At 36.2% G+C, this 19,590-nt stretch overlaps 1 protein-coding gene across 1 annotated transcript in view; it reads left to right on the plus strand.

Moving 5' to 3' along the window:
* Tmem106b (transmembrane protein 106B) overlaps nucleotides 1-14,311 on the plus strand; it is a 30,759-nt gene extending 16,448 nt beyond the window's left edge. Inside the window, exons 5-8 of the mRNA XM_051175693.1 lie at nucleotides 6,986-7,126; nucleotides 7,346-7,395; nucleotides 8,170-8,223; nucleotides 9,027-14,311. Coding sequence (XP_051031650.1) covers nucleotides 6,986-7,126; nucleotides 7,346-7,395; nucleotides 8,170-8,223; nucleotides 9,027-9,165 — 384 coding nt within the window. The 3' untranslated portion in view covers nucleotides 9,166-14,311. The remainder of the gene's footprint in view (nucleotides 1-6,985; nucleotides 7,127-7,345; nucleotides 7,396-8,169; nucleotides 8,224-9,026) is intronic.
* The last annotated feature ends 5,279 nt before the right edge of the window (nucleotides 14,312-19,590 follow it).

The following is a 19,590-nucleotide window of genomic DNA, read 5'->3' on the forward strand; positions in this document are numbered from 1 at the left end:
AATTATACAAGGATTCTCACAATTGTAGATATCTCCTCATAACCAAATAAAAGAATATTGAATTTCAGGTCTGAAATAGAATGTCTGTTGAATTGAACATTAGGCTTCACTTTCTACCCCTTCAAATGAGGGGTGTGAATTCATACTTGTGAGTGTTAGTATTGACTGTCAACTTGACAGAATCTAGAAACATCTAGGAGACAATCTTCTGGGCATCACTATGAGGGACTGTTTGTATTAGGTTAAGGAGAAAATGCCTTCCTTAAGTGTGGACAGTCCCATTTTATGGGCTAAGCTCTTAGACTGAACCAATAGGAGAAATCAACCTAAGTAACAGCACTAGTTACTCTATGGTTACTAAGAAAGTGCAGTATAACCTGCTTCCTCAAGCATCTGCCATCATCCTTCCATGATGGACTGTATCCCCTCAAATAGAAGCTGAAACAAGCTCATTCTTTCTTAAGTTGCTTTTGATTATGTATTTGGTCACAGCAATGCATAAAATTACTAATACTTCCATTTATAGTAACTAAGATGTATGGGGCAAAACAAGAACAAGCACAGTGTATTCTCTCTTCCAAGTAAGAGAATTTCTCTTCAACATCAGGCAGGCAGTTCTGCAGAAGAAGCTGAGTGCCCTCTAAATTCATTCCCTTCTGACACTTGGCCAACTGTTGGTAGACTTCAGACCTCCCTCAGGGTTAGAGATTCAGTCCCAACAGCCTACTCTCTGCTTCAGATTCCAGTTTCAGGCTCAGACCTCTGAAACTTCTGGTAGACTCAGTTGGGAGTCTCATGATCTGCCTTTTAGGTTGGTTAGTTTTTCTGAAGAACTCATAGAACTCAAGAGAGAAATATACTTACACAAAGAGGATATTTTAAGGGGCTACAGGTCCATAGACATGTGAAAAGATAGAGTAAAAAGGCAGAGCAGTGACTTCTGTCCATGTGGAATTGAGGTATGCCATGCTCACAACACAGGTTTTGTCTGTGTAGAGATGGCCTGTGCCCTTTTTTCAGCTCTTATGAAGCATTAGCGGCATCAGCATGACGGAAGGATAGACAGCTGCAGTTGGACAAAAGAACATAATCTAATGTAAATGAACTGGAGGTTCTCAGCCAGGAACAGTGACTGAAAAGCCATTTGTATCAAGCAGTGTGTATCTAATATATACCAGTCACTGGCACTGTGCCAATGATACACTTAAATCTTTATTACCAGACACTTGAAAACTCCTGTAAAATACATAATGATTTTGACTCTACTGTGAAGACTTAACTCTCAACAATATATACATTTCACTTGCTAACAAAGTATATACATCAGCTCACATTTGTGCTGGAGACACTCAGGAGGAGGGTTCAGGTTCCAAAGAGGATGTGTGGACTTTGGGGTAGGGGTGTTGGGGAGGAAAGAGGGTAGGAGTCAGACAGGGTATCTGCCATCGGCGTTTAATTGAAAAAAGAAAGACTATAGTTTTTATTGTACATAGAATTTAATGTGGCAAAAAGGCCATGTAAACTGGGTAACATGACTAGGCACTAGTCATGTTAATGAAAGGGCCACAAACTCCTCTTGCTAGAGATAAGAAGTCTGCTTTAAGAAACAAACAAGGACTTGACTTTTCTCAAGCCCTGAGGGAATGAAGACCTTTATCCAAATGCCTGACCTTAAGAAAGGATTTTGGGAAGTAGAAACTATACTGCAGTTTCTTAGTCTTACTGTATGAGCCTGTTCTCCTCACAGGCTCCCAAGATAAAGGTCCTGCTGTCTTTTCCCTTTTCCTGTTTTACCAAAACTTTCTGATTTCTCTACACTTACTAAGTGAAGTGTTACCCTTAAAGGCCTCTTATGCTATGAGTAGTTTTTTTCCCCGCCAGCCTGGTCCCACCTCTGCACCAGCCCCAAATAATACCCAGATATATCTGTATTTGATATAATTCTGTTGGCCATTTACTAGTTTCTTACCAGCTAGCTCTGTCTTAAATATTAACCCATTTCTATTCATCTAACTACTTCCATGTGGTCTTATCTTACAGGAGAGAGGTGCTGGCGTTCTACTTTCTCCAGTCTCTCCATGCTGATTCCTCCCTACCACTTCCTCTCTCCTCCTAGTCTCCTAGTCCCACCTGTCTTGCTTTCCTATTGGTCAACAGTGCTTTATTCATTAACCAGTAAGAGAAACATATTTACAGAATGACATCTCCCATCATCTCCTCTTTTCTGTCTAAAATAAAAAGAAGGGATTTAACCTTAACATAGTAAAATATATAACAAAAGTTATCAAATAAGAACCACAGTTAACAATGTTCACTTCATTAACATTTAGCAAGATTTAAAGAAAATATTCCATCATCTATCCTATCTTTATGAGTTTGAAGTCCTATATTTAACTTATTTTTAATCCTAAATAAGGAAAACTATAACCATAACTATCTGTCTTCAACTCCCTCAAAGACTGCAGAAGGATAATATATAAACTCTAGAAATGACAGAGACAACTCGCCTGGTCAGTCACCCGAATTTCTTCTGTAATGTTCTATCTTCAGCCTATATATCCTGTAGGCACACTCCTCAGCAAAGCAGGAAACTTTAAACTGTCCATCTGTATTGGCAGTTTGTCAGTCACTGTTCTCTGTGTCCTGCAGACTGTCTGGCAGACTCTTCCATGAAGCAGGAACCCTGTAGCCATGTCCATCTTGTATCAGCAGTCACTTTTCTGTGAGTCCTGCATGTCCAGTTTATACATCATAAAGTCAAACAGTCCAGATAAGAGCAGTATCTTGCTCAAATGGCTAGTCTTGCCATATTGAAAGATAACTCCTTAACATGTTTCCTCAAGGTCCATCTTCCTTTCTGACGCTGGTGGTATTGCCAGGAGCAGTTGTGCCTCATTGTTAAGAAAAACCCTAAACCAATTTAAATGCCATATTCTGTAGGTCTTTGAAAGGTTTGCAGAATGCCTAGTCATCTCAAATACATGTCTGTATATCTAGAAATCTTAACTAAAGTTTTGACTGTTATAGGTAACTATACATTACATTTCTAAATGAGCTATATAAACACAATACCTAAATAAGAGAAATGTACATATCACAAATTGACCTTAAATTGTATCAATAAATGAAAATCCATTCTAATACAAAGTATTCATATCTATAACATAATCTCTTTTATACCTTTAAAGAGATATTGGTTGTGATTATTAACAATTTATAACCAAGTCCATTTAAATGAAAACAAACATTTATAAACTATATTTGGGGATTTGGGCTTTGTTCTTTCTAAACTTCTTCCTGCTGGTAGGGGATGCTGTTATGGGGATCCTAAGAAGACACAGAAATCCTGGCTGTAGTCTGTAAGGCTGCCTTGTCCCAACTGTTTTTAATGTTGGATCACCTGGGATGCTGTTTCAGGGGGTCTTCCTTGATCAAACCATGTTCGTCTGGAGGGAATCCACAGCTTTTCATTTTCTTTTCCCCCAGTAACCTGTTCATAGACTTATTGGAGTCAAAGCATTTTTAAAATATATAAATTGAATTAATCCAGCAGTATTTCTTTTAACAGTTGTTATTTCCTCAGCTATCAAACAATTTAAAGACAACAGAATAGCGTATAGTATCCAAAGTTTCTCTGTGCTTTTCATCTTTACGTGGCTTTTTTATTACTCTACTCCTTTTCTTTTCTTTTTTTTTTTTTTTTTTTTGAGACAGGGTTTCTCTGTGTAACTTTTATCTGTCCTGGAACTAACTCTGTATACCATGTTTACTTTGAAATTACAGAGATCCGCTTATCTCTGTCTCCCAAGGGCAGGGATTAAAGGTGTGTGCCACCAAACCTAGCTACTTTCTGTCTTTTTAAAACCATTTTATTCTTTTTCTCTCCCAAGCCTACATATATTTTAAAACACACTGTAAAACTTTAGAGGTTTTTCTTAATCTGAATCTGCCTTTACTGTAAATCTTTATCTTTTTGTGTCCATGAGTCTTTTATCTGGTAAACAACAACATTGCTAAAATGAAAGCCACAGCTCTGTTAGCCGTAATCTATCCAAGATTGTGGCGGATACTTTTACTGCCTGAACTGAGAGCTGTGCTCACTGCCTTGGTCTACACTGCCATCCAACAGCATGCTGCTGGCTTGGAGTTGTTGTCACTGTCATTGCCAGCTCTTGTATACACCATTCAGTTGTTAGCAGAGCTCTTTAAAAGCCTTCTGGTTTTTTTCCGCTTACGCTGAGTCAGGAAACCTCCCTTAAAGGAGACATGCAATCTCTGCTTGTCTCTAGCAAAATAGGTCCAACTGAGAAAAATGCTGCTATCAAGAAGCCTGGCTTGTCTTTGTTCTTTTTTTTTTTTTTTTTTTTTTTCATGGAGGTACATATTTTTCTTTTCTTTTTTTTAAATTTATTTTATATAACAAAGTCCATTTAAATGAAAACAAACATTTATAGACAATATTTGGGAATTTGGGTGTCGTTCTTTCCAAACTACTTCCTGCTGGTAAGGGGCACTGTCTTGGGGGATTCGAAGAAGATTTAGAAATCCTGGCTGTAGTCTGTAAGGCTGCTTTGTCCAGCTGTTTTGAATGTAGGATCACCTGGTATTCTGTTTCAGGCGGTCTGGCTTGATCAAACCACATTAGTCTGGAAGGAATCCACATCTTTTCATTTTCTGTGGAAACAAAAATAGAAATCCTTTTCCCCAGTAACTTGTCCTTCAACTTAAATTTTGGAGTCAAAGCATTTTTTTTAATTTAATTTATTATTTTACATGTCGATCCCAGTTCCCTCTCCCTCCCTCCCTCCCTCCCCCCCACCGTCCCTCACTCCTTCCCTCCCTTTTACCCTCTCTGCCCTCTCACATGCACTCTAAACACCCTCCCCTCCCATCCCTCCACCCCAATTCCATATGTAGGGGAATGCCATCCAGTTGGGGTCATGTAGATCTGACAGGTCATGTGAAGTAGGGACTAGGGCTTCTCTCCTGTCTCTAGATTAAGGCAGTTATCCCTCCATGGGGGATATGTTCGCAAAGTCCTTTTGTGTACCAGGGATACATCCTGGCTCCACTGTCTGAGATCTCTTAGACTGCTCAGTCCTTCTGGCTGAGAGCCATATTCAGGGGGGCCTGAGTCAGTCCCATGCTGGCTTCCCAGCTATCAGTCTGGTGGCCCGTTAGCTCCTCCTTGTTCAGGTCAGCTGTCTCTATGTGTTTCTGCCGCATGGTCTTGTCCCCTCCATCTGCATCTGGGTTCTAGTTTGACTCAGTGTTTATGTATGGGTTGCCAGGTTGCAGCACCATTATGTTATGAGTATGTTTTTTTTCCTGCTGGTCTGGTCCCTCTGCTGTGCCAGCCCCAAATAACACACACAGAGACACTACATTAGATAAAAAGCTGGTGGCCTGTTTCTAATGTTTCTTATTGGCTGGCATTTCTATTAATCTAAGTATTTCCAGGTGGTCTTATCTTACTGGAGGGGCTGGTGTTCTTCTCTCCATGCTCCATTTTGAATCTCCTCCCTCCTACTTCCTTTTTGCTCCTTGTCTCCTAGTCCCACCTATTGGCCAACAGTGCTTTATTCATTAACTAGTAAGAGTTAATAATAATAAGTAAACATATTTACAGAATGACATCTCCCATCAGGCCTTATGCTCTCGATCTGAATTATAGGCATTTCATCCTTGTGGTCCAGTGTGTTTAGTAAATCTCTCTTTCCTGTTGTTGGTTTAATTAGGAGGTACATTGGAATTCCTGGTTCCACAGTGGCAGGGATTTTTTTCCCCCAAAAGAATTACTTTGTTTAGATAAACTACCATTGTATACATTTGTAGCCTTTACCAAAGCCTGCACAAAATTTCCCAAAGGGAAAGGTGTCAATAGTGGGAATCATTAAAAATGAAAGTGAGAAGTGTGCTGGAGAAGAGAGGTCAATAGGCTGGAACTTGGTCGAGCAGCGTGATCGCCATGCCACATGCTCATGACATTTCGGCTAAGATCACACTACGTTTTTCTGTTTGAAAGGCTTTTTCATTGACTATTTTCCAAAGTAATATGATATAATACTTGTGAATTTAAAACATTCAAACTAAAGCTGACCATGGTAGTTGCTACGTACCACTAGGGTGATGCTACGTACGACTGGAGGGTTAGAGGAAGATTGAAAGTAGGTCAGTTTGAGCTGCAAACTTGAATCTGCATTTTGATCTGGTATAAATCTACAAGCATGTAAGTTTATGCCATTTTCATGTAAACAGGCTGATAATGCCACTCATTTGGTAGTGTTCTTGCCTATCATGCACAAAGCTCTGATTTAGTCTCTGTGGCCACACAAAACCAGATTTGTTGGTGCTTGTCTGTGATAGGAGTACTGTAGACATGGAGATAGGAGGAGAAATTTAAGGCCGTCCTTAGCTACCTAGTGAGTTCAAAGTTTGCAGGACTACTTGAGATCCTATCTGAAAACAATTGTTTTCCCTTTCAAAACTCAAAGTTGTGGGGGTCTTTTGTTTGTTTGTTTTTAAGTACTAACTATGTAGTTGGTAGAGTCATGTGCATGTGTGTGTATATATATATATATATGTATATATGTATATATATGTATATATATTTATATATATCATACATAATTATACATGTATAATTATGTACACACATATATCTAATACATAAAACATTTAAATAAAATTGTATAATTTATGTTTAGTACAACTTTTGCTAAAACTGTAAAATATATGTTCTAACATTTATTTTTCCATGTTTTTATGTAATATATTTTCTTGGTCTGGTTTTCAAAGTTTTGGATTTAGTGTTCCTTACACACATAGACTTTAGTAAATGTTCTTTCACATTTTTTTAATATTTTTCTTTTCATAATAAATGAGGCATAGTCTTGCCTAAAGTCATTTGATTTATAGTTTTAAGTTAACATTTGAGGTCCTAATTAAAGATAATTTATTTTATGCCTTTTTTTTTTTTTAACAGAACACACTAAATATAACAAACAACAACTATTATTCGGTTGAAGTTGAAAATATCACTGCTCAAGTTCAGTTTTCAAAAACAGTTATTGGAAAGGCACGCTTAAACAACATAACTAACATTGGCCCACTTGATATGAAGCAGGTAAGCCTCAGTTGGGGGACAGTCTGAGTGAGTTAAGTGGTCCTTCACCCTGTGTATTATAAAATGGAATGACTTGGGGATGTCCCCAAAGACTTGGACATGTGTTCCTCAATAGTATACTAAGGTCATCAAAGAAAAGATTTCTAACTTGAAAAGTTTTGATTATGTTTAGTATTTGGATCCTATCCTCTTTTGATGTTTTATTGTTTTTGCTTTCAGATTGATTATACGGTACCCACAGTTATTGCTGAAGAAATGAGTTACATGTAGTAAGTATTGATTTTTAGTAACTTTACCCTTTGTAAAGGTAGTTCAGGACTTACAAAAGTCTTTATTTTCAGGATATGAGGATTATATCACTTATTTTTACTTACCATTTAGTTACAGTATATTCATGGTGCTTCAATATAGGAATACTGAGATCTCTAATAGATAATAATACTCTCTTAGGACTTGTAGTTCTAATGACATTTGAATTTTGCCTGTCTATGTATGTTGTGTGTGTGCTGCATGTGTGAGGATAAGCATACCCATGCATGCATTTTTTGGAGGCCAGGGTTGAAGTTGAGTGTTTTCCATTATTAGTTTACCTTTTCCTTAAGACAGCATCTGTGACTAAGAACCTAGAGTTCATTCATTTGGTGATGCTGGCTGGTTAGCAAGCCCCTAATTACCTGTCCCTGACCACTAGAGACTTACAAGTACATCCTGCCATGCCTGGCTTTCAACCTTAGTGCTTGATATTGAAACTCAAGTCCTCATGCTTACACAGCAGGCTTTTACATACTAAGCCATCTCCCCAACACATCTGATGTATTCTTAATAGTGTCTTGCCAGGCACAGTTAAATGGGCCCATATTTCCAGCTATTAAAGAGGATGAGATGGGGGAGATTATTGAGGCCAACCTACACAACATAGTATTTCTTTGAGATTCTATCTCTAAGAGAAAAAAATAAAAGTAAAACAAAAATCAGTATTAGGTTTAACAAAATTTTTGGTTAATAATGTAATAATATTCTTCCTATTTTAATTTCTTTTACAGCGACTTCTGTACACTGGTCTCCATCAAAGTACACAACATAGTACTCATGATGCAGTAAGTATGACCATGTTTGCAAAACTAGTTCTTGCTAAGATTTGAGTTTATAAAGTCTTGTAGGATGTACATCTCCAAGAAAGCCATCTCAGAGGGCCTTCAGTCTTACAAGAGTACTGTGTAAAATGTAAATGTTTTCCCACTTAGCTAGCCAGAGTATGGTTGTTCAGAGACATAGTTAAATGCTGCCAGGCATTGTTGGAGTTCAGGAAAATGGCAGGGTTAGCACAGAGAGATTGGGCTAACAGCTGTTCATTTTTGCTTGCTAAATAAACTTATAGCAACAAGGAGGAATAATGCTTTGGGTTTATAAATTGTGTGTTACTTATGTATATACAATATTGGTTTTATTTTATATTTTGGTCAGTGATTGACATTTAATTTTCCTATGAGGGAACAATGTGATTCTTTTTAATCTATTTTTAAGTCAAAATAACTATTTTAATTATATTTATAAAATGTAGTTTATAAATATGTTTTATATATTTATAAAGAAATATAAATGTTTGTTATATGTTTATCTATACTTATTACTTAAGCAGATAATTGGGTAGGGTTTGCTCAGTAACACTTTTGGATCTGTTGAAATATTCCTTAGAATCCCATGTCTATAATATTGTCATCATTAATACCAAATTCAAATGATCAATAACTGATAATTATAATTCATAACAAGTAATTGTAGGACATTAGTTAACTTATGAGTTATATATTCATATTCCCTTGATTTTAACCTCATATAATCCCTTTGAGATAGTTTTTACATATAACTTGAATATTTTTTCTACTTACTTCATTTTTAGAGTAACTGTAACAACAACATACTTTGGACACTCTGAGCAAATATCTCAAGAGAGGTACCAGTACGTTGACTGTGGAAGGAACACGACTTACCAGTTGGCCCAGTCTGAGTATCTAAATGTACTTCAGCCACAACAGTGAAGTCTAAAGGAGATGGCATAGAGCAGATAACACACCTGAGACATGTTCAGAACTGCCAGTGAGGAGGTACTGCCCAGGACACCTTGATTTGAGCATGTCTAAAATTTACAACAGGACACTGAGGGTTCCAGGACTCTCATTCTGTGTTGATGATTTGCTCATACCAAGAGCCTTTCCTCAATCGTAAGTTAACTGATTGGCTTTCTTCTTAAATTAGTTCCCAAGGTGAAAAACTGAGACTTCCTCTAATACAATAAATAATTATATAAAAGTCATAGACTTAATCTATAGTCCTATTTATAATATAGTTCAGTCATGAACATAATTTGAAAAGTAACTTCTGAAAGTTTTTATATTAAATTACTGAAAATCCATTACTCATGGAGGACTTTTAAAAACTAACCTGTTTTATAAATCCTCATTCTTATATGATGGTAGTCTTTCAACTATATGATAATGTTGCTATTAGCTAAATGTTTTTAGCCTTTAATTTGTTGAAATTCTACTGATTTGCATGTTTTTGTCTTATTTTTAGCTAATGGTCCATAATATTTACCTTAATTCTGTTCTACATTTTGTAAGAACCTCTCCATATGTGCTCCATGTATAGTTTTGTGAAGTTTTTGTGTGACCATCAAACATACCCCCTTGTGTACAGTATTGTAAATAAACTGCATGGCTTTTATACAGCTTTGATAAATGTCAAAGTGAAGTGGTACTGAGTAAAACAAATAGTTCAAAAGATTAAAGTAGGAAAATGAAATTCAGAAATGTATAAAGTATCAGTAGGTTCCAACTACTTGTTGGATATGGCATAAAATAGATATATAGTAAAACACTTTGATGCTTTACTTTTATGTCCTTTTCATATTAAGAATTATATAGATATTTTCATAATGATTGGGTATCATCAATGTAATGAATGATTTATGGAAGGAAAATTTTTTTACTAGAAATTATTCTAGAAATCCTTTCATTTAACACTGGTGGCTACATCAAAATAAACCTGTAGTTTGCTTTGAAATTTTTAATTGTTGTATATCATACTGATTTGATGCTTCTGCAGGCCCATAAGTATTCCCTTTTTACTTTAATTTCATCTAACATTGTTTTCAAGTATGATGGATGTATTCATCTTTTGGCTTATATTTCCAATGTCATTTTCTAAAAGGTGTTTTTCCTTAGTCATTCAGAAAATTCTATAGCCCCTTTAAAATATATAACATTATTCATAAGAGCTAAGTATGATAACCAGGCTAATTTTTTATTTTTTTAACTCATGACAGAAATTGGGTTTTCCTTTTCCCATTCCCAAGTGCCTACCTTAGTTATAGTGAGTAGCCTATTTATCAGTCCAGTTCTCAAGTACAAAACATAAATTTTCATGGTTTAATCATGCCCCTTAAGCACACCCACATCTTCCCTTAGCTTTCATACCATATTCCCCATGTGAGTGAACATTGCAAGTATCCTTTTTGTATCTTGCCTTCGTCCAGTGTCCTTCCTGTCATGCCAGGTCATTCATTCTCTAGTCTCACCAGTCTGTGGGAAGTTTTCTTTTCCTGGGCTTGCTGGTCATGCCACCCCACCCCACCCCATATTCATACTCCTTCAGTTGCAACTGTCCAGTTGTGCTTACACTTTCCAAATTAAACTCATTTCATTATCTGTATTCTCTCATTTAGGCATAACCAGTGTCAGTGAGTCATCTGGTTTTCCTTTGGTCTAGAAATGTTTAATCCTGTCACTTCAGAGTTACTGGTATCTTAATTAGGCCTCCAAGTCTGTGTCTCTTCTTGACCAGTAACAGTGTAGTTTCATGTTTACTAAGTTGAGTATCTTGGTGACTCTCTCTGTGTAAAAAAACAAAGTGTAAAGAAATCTTTTTGTGATTTCTCTTGATCATTGTCCCTATTTTTCATGGTATACAAAATCATCATTTATTTCTCCAGAATCAACCTGTACATATGGATCACATAATCACTTTCTATGTTCTTTCTGTTTGCATTTTAGTCAGGGTATCACTGTCAGTAAGGAAGTTTGTTTTTACCTTCTAGAATGATGTGGAAGGTGGAAGGTCCGAAGAGGCAAAACAATGGTGCAGCCACTAGAAGCTGCTTTGCTCCGAGTGACTCAGCTTGAGAACCTTTTAACTCTTTAAAATGTGATTACATCTAGACATGTAGGCTTAATTTCCAACTTTGGTGATGTTTGAGACATTAGGGAAAGAAAAAATAAAACAAACAAACAAAAAACCACTTGAAATTTAAACCCAAGTAAAAGGTAAAAAACAGAGAGATGCAGTATGCCTGTGATGATTCAAGGACAATTAAGTAACTACTGGGTAAGCCAGGTGATAACAAGTTGCAAGTTAAAACTAAAACAAAATAAACAACAACAGAACCCTTACTTTGGAGAAGCCTAACAGTAGCTATGAAAGCATTTGCAAGTACAATGAGGCTTTTAGCTTTTCTTAGGTCAATGCTGAGTCTGGCTTTTGGCTTGGAGAAAGGGTAGGTATTAATATATTTTTATGAGTACCTTCACAACTTAGCCAGGCACATGATGAAGACATTATAGTGTTGCTTCATACTCTCAGAAGTGAATTCTGTTCTACCCTCATCCAGCCTTTAGGTGGATGCTGTGTAACACGCTGGCTGTTGCTCCTCTGTCTGCTTTTCTTAGGTGATTTCTCACCAGTATACTGAGAGGATTTGCTTTAAAATTGAATACTAGTAAATACCTTCATTGCAGACAGAACTATGTTCTTTGTCTCTAATATTTGTGCCCTTTCATTTAAAATAGCCACCAGAAAGCCATGTTAAATAAGCTCAATGCAATTAAAAATTAGAAGTGGGCAGCAAAATGGTTCAGTAGATAAGGATGATTGCCACCAAGGCTGATAATCCATTTCTGAATCTCACAGCAGAAGGAGAAAACTGACTCCTGCAAATTGTTTTCTGATGTACCATGTGGGTATGCACACACACACACACACACAGAGAGAGAGAGAGAGAGAGAGGGAGAGAGAGAAATGCATGTAAAAAGTAGGATCAAAGTTCTTGAAGTTGATAGTAATGGGCTAAAATTTTGGTAACTTTTGAATTGCTAGCTGAAATATTTCTCAAAGTTAATTGAACAATGTAGAAAACTATAGAGCCAACTCTGCCTGGAACTTAATTTTTGTGTTAATGTTTAATACTCCTCAATAATTCTAATAAAAATAAGTCTGACATTTTCAGTGTGAATTATTTATAAATAAGATTATTACATTTGAAATTTGAAATACACTATGAAAATATTAGGCATAAGATAAATTCCTTGAAATTGCTTGAAAGACCATCTTGACTGAGGCATCATTTAATATGCCATAACTTTATTTTGTGCTCCATTTTCTTTTGATTCCTGTTTACTTGGGTTTAATGAAGTAGTTATTTTCTGTGGAAAAAAAGTTACAAGAATGAAATATAACTCAATTCAGAACTTGTAACTTGCACTTAGGAAATGGCATTCTAGCATAAAAGGGGATAGGAGGTGACATCAACACACAGGATAAGTAACATCTTAGGAGCCTTGAGACTTGGCCCTAATAAGTCCTCTTTGGTTCTTAGCCTTATTGGGATGTAATGTTGGATATTATGTTGACAGATGTGTTGCTGAGTCTTTGTCATTGTTTGTTCTTTAAAGGAAAGGGCTTAAGTCAACAGGTATTTACACAGTGCTTCTTATTTTAGAAGATCGTTCATTCATATACTTCCAAATACATTTTCTGTCTTTGACCTACAGTGTGAGCTGAACTTGAAGTTGTTGATGTGTAATCAAATGGTAAACTGGGTGAGAGTTTGAGATCACTAAAGTGCAGCAGGTGCATGGATCAGAGAACATCTTAGAGGGCTCAGCTGGATGCCTCTCATTTTTTGTGAAATTGGGTTTTAAATGAGATACTTAACTTTTTAAAGAAAAAAATACTACATACCAGAGATAGTTGGATAAGAATCATTACTCAAAGTTTTATTTTCAGTTGAAACATACATTTGTGATATACTTGGATCAAAAATTTAAATTCTATATCTGAGATCTATTTACACAGCAATATTCAGTCAGTTTCTAATTGGAACTACATTGTGTGTGTTTAGCTTACTTAGATAACAGCTTTCACGGATGAATTTTGAAGCTTATCTTTGAGATTTACCAACAATGATGTGGTTACTATGGGAACAAAAAATGGAATTTCCATGTTTTAAAATGCAATTCCTTTAGTAGTTCTTTGTGCACATTTAACACAGAGTCCAAGTTGAAGAAAATAGTGTGGGTTGGTGTTTGACCCTCAAAGCCCTGCATAGATAACTTAGCAAAATTATGAAAAGATTTTCATAGTTGAGTCTCACTATTCTAGAAGGAAATTGTTGCCTTCTGTTTAATTACATTAATTGAAATGTGTTTAAGAGAAATGTTTTCAGGATATTTTGTATGCTGTAAAACACAAAAGAATAGTATTGTGCCAATGGCCAAAGGTAATATTACTACCATGTAGATGATGAAAGTTCAAATTAACCAATTCACCCAGAATTTTAGAAACTAGAAGTCTGGGGGATACTGCATCAGCTGTATTGGGTGATTCTTGAGTACTGTACAGGCTGTTCATCTTGTAATTGTCCAGGAGGAGGAGGAATGATGCCTGGCACGACCAGATGCAGAATTTCATTGCACAGAGGCTGGCTTCAGACATAAAGCATCAGCCAGTCATGCCTGTGTGGTTTATCTTGTAATTTCCTTTTGAACTAAACTAAGAAGGTTTGGGGAAATGATTTAGGAGATCTCCTGATTACACACATGACAGTATTACTAAACTCTAACAGTCAATTCAAATTGTGGAATAGAGAATGTAAAATATCTTATGTATACTTGCTCTTTAGTTGCCTCCATCATGGAACATCTATTAAATTTACTATTTGTATAGTTCTGAATTATAGTTATGATCGCTGTTCATATAGGGAAAAGTGGTTATAATAGGAACAAAAGAATAGACATGCCCCCCAATGCTATTTTTTAAATTCACTTGTAACTGTTACTCTTATACTTATGTATGACAAAATAAAATTTGTAAAAACATTTTAGCATGAAAAATAAACTTTGTATCAACAAATTCTTTGACTTATGCTTTTGAAATTTTGGAAGTATAGATACTTTAGTCCCAAGAGCTCTGTAGAGTCTTTGACTTCTCTCACCTTGATCCATCCTAGCTTCCATTTTGTCCTCAAGGTCTACTCCATTCTACCAATGCAATATCTCTCAACTTGTATGTATGGAATCTCTATTGCACTATTCCCTATTTTTTTACAGGAAGAAATAAATAAAAATTCTCTGTCCTTCCTCTGGTGTTGAAACCCTGAATTATTGATCACACCCTAACTTTACACCCGATGTCTACCAGCAAAGCTGCAAGCTGTGTCATGACTTGGGAACATGCTTCAGCCCTTTGCTCATTCCATACATTTCCTAATAAAAAATTCTATATTCACTTATTCTAGCCTGCATCCTATCTTCTTTATTACTCAGTTCATCTCAACTCCTTGCTCCCTTTCTTTCAAATGGATTTGCAGTTATGTGCTTTTAAATTAGTTGCTTAATCGTGAAGGAAAAAAAAAATTACATTTGAACCTAAAATGTGTTTTTAAAAAACTGAATATCAAAGTTTTTAAATTTTTTGTTTAGGTTGACATTTATTCAAACACCGTTTCTCAACATAGAGTTTTAATTTTAAGCACAGGTTTAAAATGCTCTACAAAATAGAATGAGCTGAGGTTAGATGAGCCCTGCCCTGAAGTATATTGGAAGAATAACGAAGAAAAAATAGTGTTTGTTTTTACAAGTCTAATTTTTTTTTTTAACTTTGACAGTTTGTGAATTGGAAAGATGTGACAAATTGATGAGGCTTTTTATTCTGGTAAATTTCAGTTCTTTGGTCAATGTTTTTGTGTTTTTTAAGATGTAACTTTTAGTTTTCAACACAGCATATTGTATAGGACCTCAATTTGTGACATTATGTCTGCCTTGATTTAGTGAGGGACAAAAGACCCAACAATTGCAGACAATTTTAATGATCAAGAAAAGTGTTTTGCTATACCATGATTGAACACATTTAAGCTTAAATGTATGTTTCACAAAGAGCTTTCAAAATGAAAATGAAGTATGATCTTTACTTTCTGACAGATGGTTTTCTGCTTTTAGCCTAATGTTTAATCTCGAAAGGGAAATTTTTAGAAATTTGTACAGTGCGTTATATTTTATGATTATATCATAAGTCAAATTTTGCTTTTTTTATCCAGTGCTATAAGCACTTAGCCATCACAATTGGCAAAACTTGTCTTTATTTCATAAACTCAAGATCCAGGAATCGGACACAATATTTATAGCATTTTTTTAATGTCACCCTAAACAAATCAAGTGCAAAATGAATCCTGAACCTAAATGTAAAAGAATTTTTTTCCCAATGAAACAAAATTAACTTTTGTCTTATAATTTTGGGGGCCTCTTTAGAGTAAACATAAATGAACCATCAATGAGACATCAACAGTCTAAAATTGATTTTTTAAAAGAAGGTCACATATGGTCCCTTTCACTAAAAGTGTTTGTAGAATACAAACTGTCAAATGTCTGAAATTCAGGCTTGAGAGATAGTTCAATGTTAAAGACTGCTTTCCGTGCAGCCATAAAGACCAGAATCAGATCCCAGCACGAGCCTGTAACTCCATCTCTGAGGGATGAGGATGGTCATTGGTACTTGCTACATTTCAGCCAAGCCAAGCCAACACAAGCCGAAAGTTTAGGAAGAACCAGCTTCCAAAGGAATAGGTGGAGAGTGATAGAATAGTTCTCCCAGTGTCTTCCCATGGTCTCTACATGTGCATGCTACCTTGACCTCCTGACACACATGTGCATATACTCAGGAACACACAAATCTTTAAATATCTGAGCTTGTTTACTTGTGTTCTACCTGGATAGGTTTTTGTGTGTGTGAGAGGGTGGGTGTTGTTTGTTTTTTATATTTTGTTTTTTTTTAACATAAGGAATTTCCTAAAATGAAAATATTTAAATATTATTTGTCACAATTAACTTAAAAACATAACCTCAAACCAATATCTTTCAAAATATTAAAACAGTGACTGTTGGTGAGTTCATACCTAGATTAAAAATAAAGCTGATCATACAATTGTACACCCATTATTCTAGCTCTCAGAAGAACCAAATCCAAAGGATCACTGAATCTCAGATGTTTGAGACCTGCCTGGGCAATATAGTGAGGCACCCCACCTCCAAAATTCCAGAAATTATATGCTTTTAGAACCTGTAAACTATGTGTTTGCCTGTAATTTTCGTGCTTTCCACTTTTTTGTAATACTTAGAGCTACATAAAATGCTGTTGACTTATTTGTCTTTCTTTGGTGTGCTTATACTACTACACAGTAATTGTTTTAGGGTTACAATTGATGTGATGATACATCATGACCAGGGCAACTCTCATAAAAGAAGCGTTTAATTGGGGTTTGCTTACAATTTCAGAAGGTTAATACATGACCAGCATGCCAGGGATAGCGGTGGGACAGACAGGGATGGTGCTGGAAAATAGACGAGAGCTACATCCTGATCTGCAGGCAGGAGGAAGAGAGACACCGAGCAGGCTTTTAAACCTCCAAAGCCTTCACCTCCGATTTTTAAAAATTTCAAATGTGCCATCTGTAATGTGATCCAAAGTCAGGAGTCCCCAATTACAAACAAGCCACACAGATGACTGGGCTAAGAGTACTATGAGTTAGTTACATCCATCCTAATGGTGCAGACACTTGGATGAAATATTATATTTGTGTTTGAATCCTGTTTATTGATACTATTTGCATTTTGGAGAAAAAGTTGATGGTTATCCTAACAGGAAAACTGGGAAATGTGTCTTGTACTACTTATATCAGGAAAAGTTTCTGCAGCTTACCTGCAAAGCCACACTTGAACATCCTTTTTTTTTTGGGGGGGGGGAGTTCCCCCTCCAAAGTAATACAGAGTTTTTCTGTATTGCTTTGAAGGCTGTCCTGGAACTAAAGGTGTGCACCACCAACACCTTTGTGACTCATAACATTTGCATTTGAAGTTTTAATTTTAACTTTGTAATAATAAAAATGACCCATTGCTTTGATGAAGGCTGGTAGGGTTTCGACTTAAGTCTGTTCCCACCACTATGAGATCTAGTAAAAACGAATGTATTTTGTAAGCAATCCTAGAACCTCCCTTAAAATAATGAGGTAATAGGTACTAGAGTTTTGAACCAATGAACTAACTGCATGACAAAGTGTCAGGTTACAGTGATAAACAAATAAACATATACACTCTGTTAAAGCAAAATGAAAATGTAGTCAGCTAAGAAAAAAAAATGTCTTAACAAACAGTATTTTAACACTAGCTTTGGGCCTGGGATTGGCTTGGTGTTTCTGAAATCAAACCCTAGCACCACAAAGGGTGTGGGAACTCACAAAATCTCCCCTGGTCATGATTGTGAATATAGACAAAACTTATTTCTGATAAAGGCTTGTTTTAGATAAATATAAAAACCTCAGCTAATAATAAGTAGCCAACTAGGATGGTTATGTAACTGGGGACTTTCCAGCTAGATAAATTTTTGGCACGTTTATTGTTTATGCAGAGTTGGAAATTAAACTTGAGGCTTCATGCTTGCTGGACAAGCATTCCACTGAGCTAGATCCTCAGCTCTAAATAATTTATTTTCCTACTAGAAAATTCTGACCTTTTGTCACTGGCCCTCTATTCTGTTGCACATTACCCAATTCATGAATTCCTTATTCAAACTCGAATGTTACTACAATTTCTGTCTAAAAATGTATCTTAAGAGTCTACAGCAATTTAGTATGCAAAAAGAAAGTGGCCCACATTCTTTTTTATGTAGGAGGTACTTTGCCTTCCTCTGTTCATCCTTACTCACATTCGTCTTGTTATGAACAAGCCAGAGTTTAAACGTTTTAAAAGGGATATGAGGTAAAGATGATGCTAAGGAATCAAACCGAAGCTATCCAAGCAGATGAGCCTCTATGAATAGCAGGGAGTGTGCCAGCCTTCTGATGGCCATCTGCATTTTGCAATGGCTGACCATCTCTGAGCATCCTCGTTGGTCTTTCTTCATAAGTTGAACAGATACGTTGTGTGTAAGCTATGATTGGCAATGGTGAGCAGTGCTATACATTTAAAGAATGATGAAGAACATATCCTGTCTTATTCACCCTACTAAATTCGATATAAGGTATCTAGTGTATTTCCCATCTTTTGTTAGGATAGATAATATGATCATACAGTTGCTTATTTTTCCATTCAGTCATCTCTGGATCTTAGACCTACCTTTATCATTTCACATTTTAAAGGCAAATATCTTAAAACATACATCTCCATAAATATCAGTAGTAAGACAACAGATTTTCCTGACAACCATGTTGTATGTCGCTGCACTCAGTGAACAGGAACACTGACAAGGAGCCCAGAAAGACAGCCTCTCTACAGGTGAACCACATAAAACACCAAGATTTATAAATGCTAGAAGCACACAACATTTTTGTTTTTGTTTCTATTTTCTAATTGAAGAAGTTCTCAGAGGCATTTCCACAATAAGCATTTTTATTTAGTTTATCTAGAACTACAGACAAAAATATTGGCAGCAGGCTGCCACTCTGAATTTCTTTATAAACCGCCTATTTAAAGTTTTAGACCATTCACTCTAATAGGATTCCAGTTGAGCTGCAGAAGCATTTAACCAGGCCAGTTGGCTGTATCCAGAATTAATTGGAACTCAGACTCCTGCAAAAAACAGATGTATTCAACTGTAATTATTTTGCAAGGCTAACTTATTTTGTAGCTTAAAGGTTGAAACATGAAGGCAGCATTGCACCTTGCAGGCTAGCTCTTTCTTTGAGCAATACTTTTCATTTCAGGTACTAGGTAATATAATCACATGATTATTTGGATTACAATTTTAGCCCAAACTAAAGACCGAATTTGAAAACTGACACAGATTCCAATCTATTTATTTCAAGTCTTGTGTGGGAGGGAAGGTTTGGGACTAAAGACTCCTATGGGTTCTTCTAGCCTTCTACCACTGACCTGTACCTCCATGGAGCACGCAAGGGCCAAGCAGCCCAGGCTGGCTTCAGATTCACTATGTAGGTTGGCTCCTGCTTGCTCAGACACCTTTTCTATTCAACTCAGGCTCACTTGGCTAAGAATGGTGGCACCCACCTTAGGCTGGACCCTCTTGCATCATTTAACAGTGGAGATTATGCCCCAAAGACATGTCCACAGGCCAATTTGATGGAGGCAATTTCTCAGTTTAGGTCCTTTCCATGGAGGGACTAACTCCTGTCAAGTTGGAGT

Source organism: Phodopus roborovskii, unplaced genomic scaffold (genome assembly GCF_943737965.1).
Source record: "Phodopus roborovskii unplaced genomic scaffold, PHOROB, whole genome shotgun sequence".
NCBI classification, from domain to species: Eukaryota; Metazoa; Chordata; class Mammalia; order Rodentia; family Cricetidae; genus Phodopus; species Phodopus roborovskii.